Source organism: Artemia franciscana, chromosome 5, assembly GCF_032884065.1.
Source record: "Artemia franciscana chromosome 5, ASM3288406v1, whole genome shotgun sequence".
Taxonomy (NCBI): domain Eukaryota; kingdom Metazoa; phylum Arthropoda; class Branchiopoda; order Anostraca; family Artemiidae; genus Artemia; species Artemia franciscana.
The window spans coordinates 31,513,165-31,525,984 of record NC_088867.1 but is presented as its reverse complement, the minus strand read 5'-3'; the positions used below and the strand labels follow the sequence as shown (position 1 = coordinate 31,525,984).

The 12,820-nt window shown below is 33.3% G+C and overlaps 1 protein-coding gene across 3 annotated transcripts in view; it reads right to left on the bottom strand.

The window, feature by feature from the left end:
* LOC136027264 (follistatin-related protein 1-like) overlaps positions 1-12,820 on the bottom strand; it is a 78,111-nt gene that overhangs the window by 40,189 nt on the left and 25,102 nt on the right. For all 3 annotated transcript variants that reach the window (XM_065704341.1, XM_065704339.1, XM_065704340.1), the window contains exons 3-5: positions 8,241-8,277; positions 6,934-7,113; positions 2,213-2,341 (exon numbers count right to left, since the gene is read on the bottom strand). In XM_065704341.1, coding sequence (XP_065560413.1) covers positions 2,213-2,341; positions 6,934-7,113; positions 8,241-8,277 — 346 coding nt within the window. The remainder of the gene's footprint in view (positions 1-2,212; positions 2,342-6,933; positions 7,114-8,240; positions 8,278-12,820) is intronic.

Sequence of the window (12,820 nt, the reverse complement as noted above, 5' to 3'; positions counted from 1 at the left end):
AAGATTCTCACTTTATAGCATATCTAGTGCCCTTTATGTAAAAAATAATGAATAAATACGGAATACGGGCACATATCTCATCTGATACTTTATGATTTTCTGGAATATTTTAAGATAATTTAGATAGATGATAGATATATCATACAGTCTTGACCGCATTTTTCAGTTTAATTAAAAAAAAACAAAAAAAAAACACTTGAGTTCCACTTTATCATGCAAAACGTACAAGACGTACACACTTTTTCTAGTTTTACACCTTCAAAATTTTGAAGAATCAGGAAATCTTCATCAGAATTTGAAACATCATATATTGCAGATGAAGAATCTACAAAATCATGCTTTCATTCCTTTGTGTCAAAGATCCCTCAAATGCTTTTCTTTAAACCTGATTTTGAGATAGGGATGAAGGTTCAAAAATTACTTTGATGGGAATCTTATGCTAAAAATTATTAACTGCTGGAAAGCTTGAGTTTTAAAGGTTTAGGTGGGGTTTTGTTCGGTATGTTGCGGCGTACACATTTAGAAATATATTAGATCGCTTCCTATCCGTCGACGGCAGTACTTAATAAGACGTGTTTAAAACAGATAATTTCTTTATACATGTCATATCTCAATAAACTGTGCCTATTTAACTAGATTTTATTGATTTTCTTTAAAATTTATTTTGTTTCTTATTGGATGATTTATCAAAAAGTTCACTATGGTAAAGAAAATGCAAGTAAGGAGAAACTCGGCCTATAGCAGCCAAAACTTTCAAAACAGAATTGTAAAAACAATAAATAAAAAAAAAAAATTTATATCAGTATTTATATGCTGATTGATATGCTTCATAAGCATATAAAATTCATTAAGGTTAATGTTACCCCTCAAAAGCTACGAGCCTGAGAAAAAAGGGGGGGAACTCCCCGGAAAATCAAGCAACCTTAATGAAAATTGCATCATTAGACTCAGCATATCAGAAAATCTTATTGTATAAGTTTTAAGCTCCTATCTATAAAAATGAAGAATTTTGTGAGTTTGCCAGATGAAAGATCACGGATACGTGTTTATTTGTTGTTTTTTGGTTGTTTTTGTTTTTTTCCAGGGGTGATCGTATAAAACCAATAGTCCTTGGAGATTGGGAGAGGGCTAATTCCAAAGGAAACCGCAAGTAATAGTTTCCTTTTTAAGTGGCAAAAACGATTTGAGGACAAGTAGTCTCACTCCCGCGCCTCTTTTTTCTGCACAAACATCTTATCAAATTATAATATAGCCCTTCGATTCAATAAGCATGCCTCTGAGGATGACATGACCCCCAGAGTCCCTGAGGAAACGGCTGTAAGCTACGCAATTTGCCCATTGTTTACACACAGTATTGTTTACTGGGAAACAAAAAAAAAATTTGTTTTGGGGGGCGGTTTCCAAGGAAATAATTTTCTGCTGGGAGCAAAGTTTCCATGGGGGATTTCCAGGAAAATTTTATACAAGGGGAGAGAGAATAAGATTTCCTAGTATGATTTGAAAAACGGCCAAAAAATAAAATTAAAAAAAAAATTTCTCAACTGAAAGTAAGAGCAACATTGAAATTTAATACAAACAGAAATTATTCCGTATATGTGGAGGGCTTCCCGTTCCTCGACCTTCGCTCTTTACGCTAAATTCTTACTTTTTGTCACAGTTCTTTAAGAAAGACTGAATTCAAATGAAAAGTATTCTAAGGACCTCTAAGACTTAGCGTTGAGCAAGGGGCAGCCCCTCTCATATTCGGAATAATATCTGTTCGTTTTAAGTTCTAATTTTGTTCCTTACTTTCGGCAGGAAAAACTTGTATTTTATTGAACCATTCACATGTTAAACATTTTGGTTTCTTATCAGACAAATTACTTCGGACAAATGCTTATATTTTATGCTCTCTGTCTGCGTATATTTTATGCTCCCTTGTCTGAGTTACCAGTGAAACATGTTTGAAACTAGAGTTTATGTCCCTTTTTTTATCATGACGGGGTTTTGGTACTTGAAAAATGTACAAAAAAAACTCATTCAGTTTTTTTGTGAACATACAAGTTAGTATTTCCACTAAGACCGTTTTTGTTTTTAGTACTTCAATGAAAAATTAGTTTTCCTCAATGGTTCACTTTTTCATACAGTGTAGGGTGTGCATATTACTATGTTTCCGTATTTTCATTAATATAGAGCACTTGCTATGGCGGAAAAATTTTATTGTTGCACTTACTTGGCTCTTTGCTAGTTTTGACGGACATTATTTTGTGTTTCCTTTTCATTTCATATTTCTTCCTGTATCTCTTGCCAAGCTTCAGCTGTTCCGGACAGTAGCCATCACTCTGAATTCTTATATGAGTTCCTGAAACGCAATCAATATGTTTGTCTTAAGATCTCTTAATTCCCAATAGAGTCTAAGAGGATAGAATCTGGATTTAAATGACTAGAATTCTTCAAAATATTTACTGTGTTTTTCTAAAAAGTCCAGGGTTCCCAAAAAATTTATTTTTACGCCACTCTTCATTGTCTTAAGTAATTAATTCTTATGTTATCTCTTTATATGGAGAGGGGCAAAAGTGATAAAATCGACTTTATAGGCCATTTGGCCTGTATTTTGGAAATTAAATTACTCTCTCTAAAAACAACTGAGGTTAAAACCCTTTAAGCTAATCAAAGAATTAAGACAGTAGTGACCAATAATTTTCGTCAGTAATTAGACTTATTCATTTTTAAACTTATCCAACAGTTCGTGGTAACGAACTATAAGTACGGAGCAACACGGCTCAATAGTAACCGAAACTCTATAAATCGAAATTTTGATATCAATACATATATCAAAATATTTGGTGTATCATGCTGATTCCGAATATATAAGTTTCATTAAGTTTAGTGTCTTCCCTTTTCGCCTTAATATTCTAAGCCTTATAAGTTGTTGCAATTGAAGTGGTAGTTGGAGTAATTTAGTAGCAGCAGTAGCATAAGGAAATGTAGCAGTGGTATTAGTGTTAATAGTGACATGCAGATGTTACCTTTTTGTCAATTGATCTTCCCCTTTAAGTATTCTTCGAAAGTTTCAACTTAAAATCCAAATAAATTCTTGAGATACGCCCTTTTGACAATCTGCATGCGCACATTGTGTATTGATTTAGTTCAAATCTCCCTCAACATTGTGTCAAATTTTCACCCTCACACATGTAGCCTTAAATGTAGTAGTATCACAGCAGTAGTGGCAGTAGTAGGAACAGTAGTAGTAGTAATAGTGTATAAATATCAGTAGTAACAGTAGTAGCAACAGTATTAATAGCAGCAGTGACAGGTACATTTTGCCTTTATTTACAGGTACATAAATATCAGCAATATTTATGCATAAAGTATCTTTTGATTAAGTTAAACTTTCCCCTCATCCTCAGATATTTTTTTCAATATCCTCAGCATTAGTATTACTCTCTACAGAAGTAGTAGTTTTAGTTATAGTAGTAGTAGTAGTACTTGTGGTAGCAATAGAAGCAGCAGTAGTTTTAGTAGAAGTGCACATATTGCCTTTTTGGTCAATTGATCATCTACCTAATCATTTCCTGAACATTCCAAATTAATATGCCCAGTCATTCCTAAGTTACAAACTTTTGACAACCAGTATATACATAACATGTTATGATTTAGGTCAACACTTCCCTCAACATTCAATGAGAGACTCATCGTAATGCACTTTGTATTTTTCGGAAGTAGAAGTCAAAATTAAATTAATAAATTTTAGATCTTTTCACTTTTATAATTTCAATAAATCAAATATTATTAACATCTTAAGGAATACATTTCAGCATATACAAGCACATTCATTCGTATTTTTTTCAATAAAGTGCAAATTATGCTCTGGCCTAGTAAAATTTCTGCTGGTTTTTAATTTGACTCGATTATTTATTGTAATTTCTGTTCGTTTTGGGTTTCATTTATTTATCGATGCTAATTTGTGGAAATTTTACGCTTGGTAGATTATTTTATTTTATGTTTGCTCATTCCTTGTTTAATTCAGTTGTCTACTTTTCTTCGAAAAACTTAATTTGTGGAAAGTGTTTTTTATTAATTTCCATAAAAACTGTCTTGGCTAACAATTACAATACATCTTCAAATAATTTTCATATTTAAAGAATTTAACCATGTTCTGATAGTTAATGTTTTGACTTTCAATCTCAACTTCCTATTGCCTTATCATGGGCAGCACAATAGCACTACCAAGATAAAGAATGTATTATTCGTTTTCCCCAAGGCACATCGAAGAGAAGAAGTTGTGGTAAAGGAGTTGGGGGAAGTTTGACAAGCCGTCTGCATAAAGGTTGTCACACGAGCGTATCAACAATATCTTAGGAATGATCTGATGTGTGAAGTTGAAAGTTACAGGGCTTGTTGTGGGGGATATTAGACTAACCAAAAGAATACTATTAACACTGCTGCCACTACGGCTTACAGTATTAAGTTGACGATCTCAGGACTAGTTGATGGATGTGTACAACTAACAAAGAGACACAATGTCATTTTAACACTACTACTAATGCTACGACTGGGACTTCTAATGAGGCTAAATGCATTAAAGTGAAACATTTTAGGAAATAATTATAGGAATGCTGAGCTAAAACAAAAAAAATGTACAGTTAGGTTGTAAATAAGGGTGTATGAGCACTATTAGTACTGCTGCTAATATAAATCTTATGAAGGCAAATGATGTTAATAAGGAACATTCAAGGACTATTAAAGAAGATGTTGGGCTAAATCAAAAACATTATACGAGTGCAGGTTATCAACAGGACATAACAGAAATCTCTCCGAAACAGCTTAAATTATTCAGCTGAAACTGTCAGGAAAAGAGGAGGAGATGTTGTACTTCGCCAAAAAGGCACAATGTGAACACCATTGCTGCTTACTACTAATACTACTGTTGCAGTCACCAATACTAATCCTGTTGCTCCAACTATTACTTTTGCTAGGGTGTACCCCGGAATAGATATACAGTAGAAACTTTCATGAACAGTTTATGTTGCTTTGAGACTAAATCAAAAGGCACTATGTGTATGCTGGTTACCATTAAAACATCTCAGCAATATCTCAAGAGCAACTGATGGTATTAACTTTCAGGGCTACTACTATTACTACTTGATCTCTTATAGTTGAAATGAATCAAAAGTGTATAATTGTATCCACGTTGTCAAGACAGCACAGATACAATGTTTCGGGAAAAATATACAGATTTCGAAAAGGGCACATGTTATAAAAAATTGGTGAAACATTTCCTCCAACATATAAATAGTAAGCTAAACAATGGATTTTTACAGAAAAAATCGAGAAGATTTAAAATAGTCTTTTCTTTCCCAATGAAAAAGATTATGTCAACAGAAACGAACATATGCTTATTTTAAAAAGCTTTTTCCACAAAATAAGTTTTTCAAATAAAAGTAAAGAGTTATGTTAAACCAAAAATGAGCGGAATAAAAGTCAAATAATTTTTCGAGTGCAGAACTACCACAAATCTCCATAAATTAATAAATGAAACCCAAAAACAAAAATAAATTACAGTAAATGATCGATTTAGACTCAAAACAAGTAGAAACTAAGATTAGTAGGGCTGACACCCTCTATGCCTTCTGAAGACAATTGGACTTTACTGAAAATATTTATTCTTTAAACTCTCAACAATTTTGGATCTTTTAAGTTGAAAAAGTCAAAACATTTAAAATGTATTTTGTATTTAGTAAAGTGCAAATTGTGTTCTTGTCTTCAGACTAGAATATTATTTAGAACTTCTCAGACTAAGACATAATCAGAACTTCTAAGTTTCAGCTTGGTTTGAGTTTGAATTGATTATGTATTGTAATTTCTGTTCGTTTTGCCTTTCATTTATTCATTGATGGTGATGTGTGGTAGTTTCACGCATGGAAAATTATTTAACTTTATTTTTGTTCATTTTTGGTTTAATGTAGCTCTTTACTTTTCTTCGAACACATAATCTTATGAAATTTTTTTGGGATTAATAACAATAAAAGAAGCATTGGACTCAGGGATTTAATAAGATATTATGGAGACAGTAATAACAAAAAAAGCAGGTAATTTTTTACTATGAATGTATGCTGAATGAAATAGTCAGTCAATTATTCAAACAATTGATGGTGTTGTTTCTAGAGATGTTAAGTTAAAAATTCACTACTTAGCAGTTCTAAGTTTCAGTTCTTAAAAAAAAATCACCCTCGTGTTTCGGTTGCTTTCTGGCTCGAAAGGTTGACTAGTAAGTCAATCTTGAGATGTTCAGCACAAATCCACTGATAAAACAGCAATGGAAAACTGTTTTTTTTTTTTTTTTTTCATATTATAATGGTCAGATATTCAAAACTATATAGAGCGTGCCATCAAGGTTTTTGTATTCCGTACTGCGCATAGAAAGACTAATGCTCTTATTTGCGGACAAAAATAACCGAGGGTATCAACACAACTAGCCTACACCATATTTTGAATTTTTTCGTTTGATACGTTTTCTCCAAGAAATATTCAAATGTGTTTAAAAATATGCACTGGAAAATGAGTAGCTAGACATTGTTTGCTTCGAAAAAGTCAACCACTTAAGCTATTCAAAAAAAAAACGTCTTCGTACTGAAAAAACGATTTCGTACTGAGATTGGATTTTTTCAAATCAGATTTCAAGTTCCAATCTTTTCAAATATGAATCATATGCTTATAACTGAGTCACTTCAGACACTTGCCTAAAGTTCTTCCTTTACTGTTAAGTACACCCTATAGTTTGTATTGTTTTGACTTTTTTCAAGATGCAACAATTCTGTACGCCATACTCCCTATGTTTTGTTCGGCTTACTGAAACAGCTTAATGGTGTATTTTTATAATCATTAATTTACAATGAAGTATTTATGACCATAGATCACAAAAACCTTTCAACTTTATTTAGAATTGCTTACCTGAAATACAGGCTTCCCTGTGAAGCAAGCAATGATTATCGTATGACCTGCCATCTGATCCGCAAGCAGGGTTGAAATGATCTGAACAATCTTGGACACAAACACACGCAGGTATACCTAATGAATCACTCTTACACTCTCTTCCAGCACGGCAAATAATCTTTGCACACATATCTTCACCTGAAAGTTAGGAAATAAGCTTCTATTTTTGTATGTTAAACAATCTTGTAGTCAATAAGCATGAGAAAGAAAGGTCATATATAAGCTTTCGAATTATATTTTTGTTCAGGCTTGTATATCCCTTCGTTGAATTAATTGAAAAAAAAAACATTCCTAAGAGCTACATTAAACTTAAAACCAGCAGAAATAAAGTACTATAATAAATAAAACTAAAAGGGATAGGAAATACTATCAAAGAATAAATGAAACCAAAAACGGACAGCAATTAAAATAAATGATCATACCAAACACTATTAGAACAGATAATAATATAGAAGAGTAGCCCTAAATGTATTTTGAAAATACTAAAAATTAAATTGAATACTCAAGACAAACTTTAAATAACATAAATTACTACAAACAGGAGTTTGGCTACTACCCCCTTCCCCTTTTTCCAACAGTAAAAATTTCTAAGGCCTATTGCGTCACTTGCGTTTTATCATAAAACAAAGAGACAAAACGAATCTCAAGATAAAAAATACAAACAGGACTAAGGTCAATTATTAGACCCTTTAATTATTTTAAACAAACTGACTGTTACATTTTTGATCAGTATTGAGAAGGCACTTAAAAACAACAAGGAGGACCTTTTGCCCTAAAAGCATTTTCAACACGCCCTTAAAGTTTTAACTAAGTACACTAAGCTGTGCCTGAGATATTGATGATGCATACTTTTGAAAAGCTGGACACCGCATAATGTGTTTTGTTTTGGCCAGCATCCCCCTCAAAATGTACAGAGAGTAGTAGTAACAGCCGCAGTAGCGGTATTAATTACCATGAAAGCTTCAAATTAGTACCTTTTACCGTTCCTAAGACACCGCAAATTCCCCTTTTGACAATCTGGATGCACATAGTGTCTTTCGATTTACTTCCACATCCCCTATACATTCCCTGAAGTTTCAGCCCAGTTCTTTTTGTATTTCCTCGATGAACTTAACAGTAGAAATGAAATCATTCAGGGTAGTAGCTTGCTAATTTCCGGAATCAAAACCTTCTAAATTCAGAATAACCACTCGTTATTTTAGTATCATTTGAAAGGCAATAAATAAAATAGATGACATAACACTATACAATGGTGTAATTCTTACCTTTTCTGAGGCCTTCCTGGTCATACTCGTCGATGCCCTGCAATAAATTAAAAATAGTGATAGTAGAAAAATGTTCTAAAACCTTGGAGGCTGAGAATGGGCAAAAAGCAAATAATTTGAAATTTTATATCAATTTGATAAATAACATCGTCAATGTTTCTGTTGGTCATACGGCACAAAAGTCCCAATAAGAGAGATTTATACTTTGAAAAATACGAATGTTGACCGAAAAAAGAAGACCTATATTTAACATTTTTAAAAGCTAGAGAATATGAGGCATCCCATATCTCCGTGTAATGTTTGATTGAATTTTAGAAACCATCAATAAACCACTCGTGAGTCTTATCTGGGAACAAATATTTGAACTATTTTAGGCAAGATTCAGATTTTGAAAATCGATCATGGCAGCGGCTGTGGCAGCAAAAATCCAAACTAATTAGACAGATTCGATAAAAAATAAACAAACTAAGATCTGACTTTCATCTTACCTAAAATTGCACCGCCTTACAAAAGGTTTCTCCAGGACATTACCGAAAAACAAACGGCTAATGTTGCCACAGAAGGAACGCGTTGGCTTTGTCCAGTTTTTTTTCTTTTTACTCTAGCAGTAATTATTTTAACGCAAGAAACTGGTAAGGGCCTAACCTTTGCAGTTTTACACAAAATATTAGCCTCAGGCAGGACTGATGAACATGAAAACACAGTTTAGAAAGGCGCGCGTAGTCCTTGCTTAGGGCCAAAAGAGATGGTCACCACTTGTCCTTGATCAAGAGCCTACGGTTCATGAGCTAACACAGAGCCTTATAGATAGTGTCGAGGGAACTATCCGAGAGTGCTCCTTGATCCTTCAGTTTTTTCAGGTCATGCGTCTCCTTCAATGTTGAAAGTTACGTTCTAGCTTGCAGCCAGATCGGCATCAGTTTCAAACTGAAGTTAGACTAAAATATGAAAGCTTAATGTACGACAGTTTCGTGGTCCTGTTATCAAAATTAAACGAAAAAAAAACAAGTTTTTTTAAATGAAAGTAAAAAGCAACATTAAAGCCTAAAATGAGCAGAAATTACTCCGAATATGAAAGGGGCTTTTCCTCCTCAACACCCCGCTCTTTACGCTAAAGTTTGACTCTTTGTCTTAACTCTATTTTTAAAACATTAAGAAACTTTAGCATAAAGAGCGGGGCGTTGAGGAGGAAAATACCCTTTCATATTCGGAGTAATATCTGTTCGTTTAAAATTTTAATGTTGCTCCTTACTTTCATTTAAAAAAAACTTGTTTTTTTTATTTAATTTCTGGACGTTTTTGAATTAATGCATGTTTTGATCTTGGGTCTCCACACATAAGTAATTAAAACGAAATTTGCATATTAGTTAACTGCAATTTTGAAAATTTTTGGGAAGATTTTGAGAAAAAACGAGCGAGGGAGGAGGCCTAGTTCCTAGTTAGGAGATCCTCCGATTTTTGATCACTTAAAAAAGCAACTAGAACTTTTAACTTTCGCAAACGTTTTCATTGGTAAAAAATATACGTAACTTACGAATTAACTTACGTAACGAACTTCTATATTCGTATGTTTTTGTTTTTATTGCGTATATGAGGGGTTCAATCCTCGTCGATACCTCGCTCTTTACACTAAAGCTTAAATTTTGTCCCAATTCCTTAAGAATGACATCTGAATTACAGAGGCCACAGAATAAATAGTTGAAATTACTAAAAATACTTTAGCGTAAAGAATGAGATATAACGAGGATGTAAACCCCTCATATACGTAATAATTTTTGTTCGTTTTAAGTTTTAATGCTGCTCCTTACTTTCAGTAGAAAAAACTTTCCATTTCTCCATTTCCATTTCCAAGTTTCTCCATGGAGATATCCTCCCACGAAACACACCCTCAACTCTCCCCCTAAACCGAAAAAATCCCCCTGTGAACGTCTGTACACTTCAGTGTACAACGTCAGTAACAGACGTTCATAACAGACGTATATGTAAACACAGGTCAAATTTTGTAACTTGCAGCCCTTCCCACAGGGACTGCGGGGTAGTAAGTCGTCCTAAAGACATAGTCATTAGGTTTTTCGACTATGGTGAATAAAATGAATATCTCAGAATTTTGATCCAGTGACTTTTGGGAAAAATGAGCGTGGGAGGGGGCCTAGGTGCCCTCCAATTTTTTTGGTCACTTAAAAAGGGCACTAGAACTTTTAATTTCCGTTAGAATGAGCCCTCTCGCAACAATCTAGGACCACTCAGTCGATACGATCACCCCTGGGAAAAAAAAAAACAAAACAAAAAACAAACACATGAACACGCATCCGTGATCTGTCTTCGGGCAAAAAATGCGAAATTCCACATTTTTGTAGATAGGAGCTTGAAAATTCTACAATAGGGTTCTCTGATACGCTGAAGTTGATGGTGTGATTTTCGTTAAGATTATATTACTTTTAGGGGGCATTTCCCCGTATTTTCTGAAATGAGGCAAATTTTCTCAGGCTCGTAACTTTTGATGGGCTTAACTGATCTTGATGAAACTTGTACATTTAAAATCAGCATCAAAATGCGATTCTTTTTATGTAAATATTGGTATCAAAATTCCATTTTTTTAGAGTTTCGGTTACTATTGAGCCGGGTCGCTCCTTACTACAGTTCGGTTCCACGAACGGTTTGATACTTTTTCAAAATGATAATAAGAAAATTTAGAGATCCAAGACAAACATTCGTCAGATAAATCCAAAAAATGAGTCTAATAAATGGGGGCTTGCATGGCTTGGAAGATATACCTCTGAGGCTGATATTGGCATGTCCCTTCTGGAGATATATTTTACTTACCTTTTGAATCTGCGAGAAAATGTCAATTATATCCTTTTTTAAGGCTGAGAAGCAACCAGGGGAAAAGGAGTACGGGAGAAAAGACTGCCAGCCCTCTAAACACTTCGAACAGTCAATAGGGAAGCATACATTTCTATTCCAATTGCCTGCTACCTAGTTTCTAGACCTTTCGTATGAAGTTAATAAAAAAAAGAAAACAATATAATTCGCATTTCTGAAAAAAATTCAAATGAATGTGCATTGTCAGTTCAATATACATATGCTGATATTTAGTTCTTAAAATCTTAATTAAGTTTTGCTTCTTAAAGTTACAAAAGTAAAAACATTTAAAAGAATTTTTCAGTAAAGTGCAAATCATATTCTGGCTTTTAGAAAGCATAGGGATTTTGAGCCCTACTTATGTTAATTTCTGCTCTTTTTGAGTTTGACTCGGTTATTTATTATAATTTCTGTTCGTTTGGGATTTCATTTATTTATCGATACTGATTTGTGGTAGTTTTACGCTTGGTAGATTATTTGATTCTTTTTTGTTCATTTTTGGTTTAATGGAGTTCTTTGCTTTTAAAAAAAATTATTTTGCGGAAAAAGGTTTATTGATTAATTGCTGTTCGTTTTATATTCAAATAGTCTTTTTCAGGGAAAAATAAAATAATAGTTTCAATCTGTATGGTTTTTCTTTAAAAATTCATAGCTTGGTATGCTATTTGCATGCTGGAGAAACTTTTTTAGCAATTTTAAACAACATAAACCCTCTTGAAAATCCTAACACAAATAGTACTATTTGATTTAATTAAAATACTGATTGATTTAATTCTCTAGTTGACCTGATAAATAAAAATAAATACCATTCCCAAAAAAAACTATATTTATGCTTTTTCACAGGTTGGATTCATTTACAATCTTTTGATTCTAGTCAAATATTAAAAGCGAAAGTAGTAATAGAAGTAACCCCGAAAGTTCGAGCTTAATACCCTCAGTCGTTCTTGGTATATAGCTGAGATGTCTTATTGGCAACTAGCATATAAACAGTGCGTTTTGATTTATTTTTAAAGTAATATTTAGTTTTCAAGCATAACGGCAAATAACATAACTGTGGGGGGAGGGTTGACCTACCCAATATCCCCAGAGATATAGTTACTAGGCTGTTCAGCTATGCCGAACAAAATGGTTGTCTTGAAATTTTGATTGGAAGTTTCTGAAAAATTATGAGCTAAAGAGGAGGGCTGATTACCCTACAATCACTTTTGACTCCTAAGAGGACATTAGAACTTTTAATTTTCAATCAAATTAGCTCCTTTAAAATATCAATGATATTACTAGCTATGATAGAGCATCACTGCCTATTTCCTTATATGCCCTATATTGCTTATATGGCCTTTTAATACCTGCATGCATATAGGTTTTTCGTTTAATTGAAACTCCCCTTAAACATTCCCTAAAAGTTTCAACTTGATGCCATTTGTGTCGTTAATTACAGTGACCGTAGAAACAGCATTAAATGTATGCACAGATTGTCTTCTGGCAAGCTCAAAATCTGCAACCTATGAAGGTATGAAGGTGAAATTTCCCGAGAATATTCCTGTTGTTATAATGACAACCTACCATCCGTATGCAGGTTGTCAAAAGGGCACATCAGCAATATTTTAGGAACAGTTTCGTGTGTAAAATTAAAACTTACAACACTTGTTGGGGGGATGTTGAACTAACCAAAAGACAACATTTGGGTCATAATACTACTACTTCTACTCCTACAACTA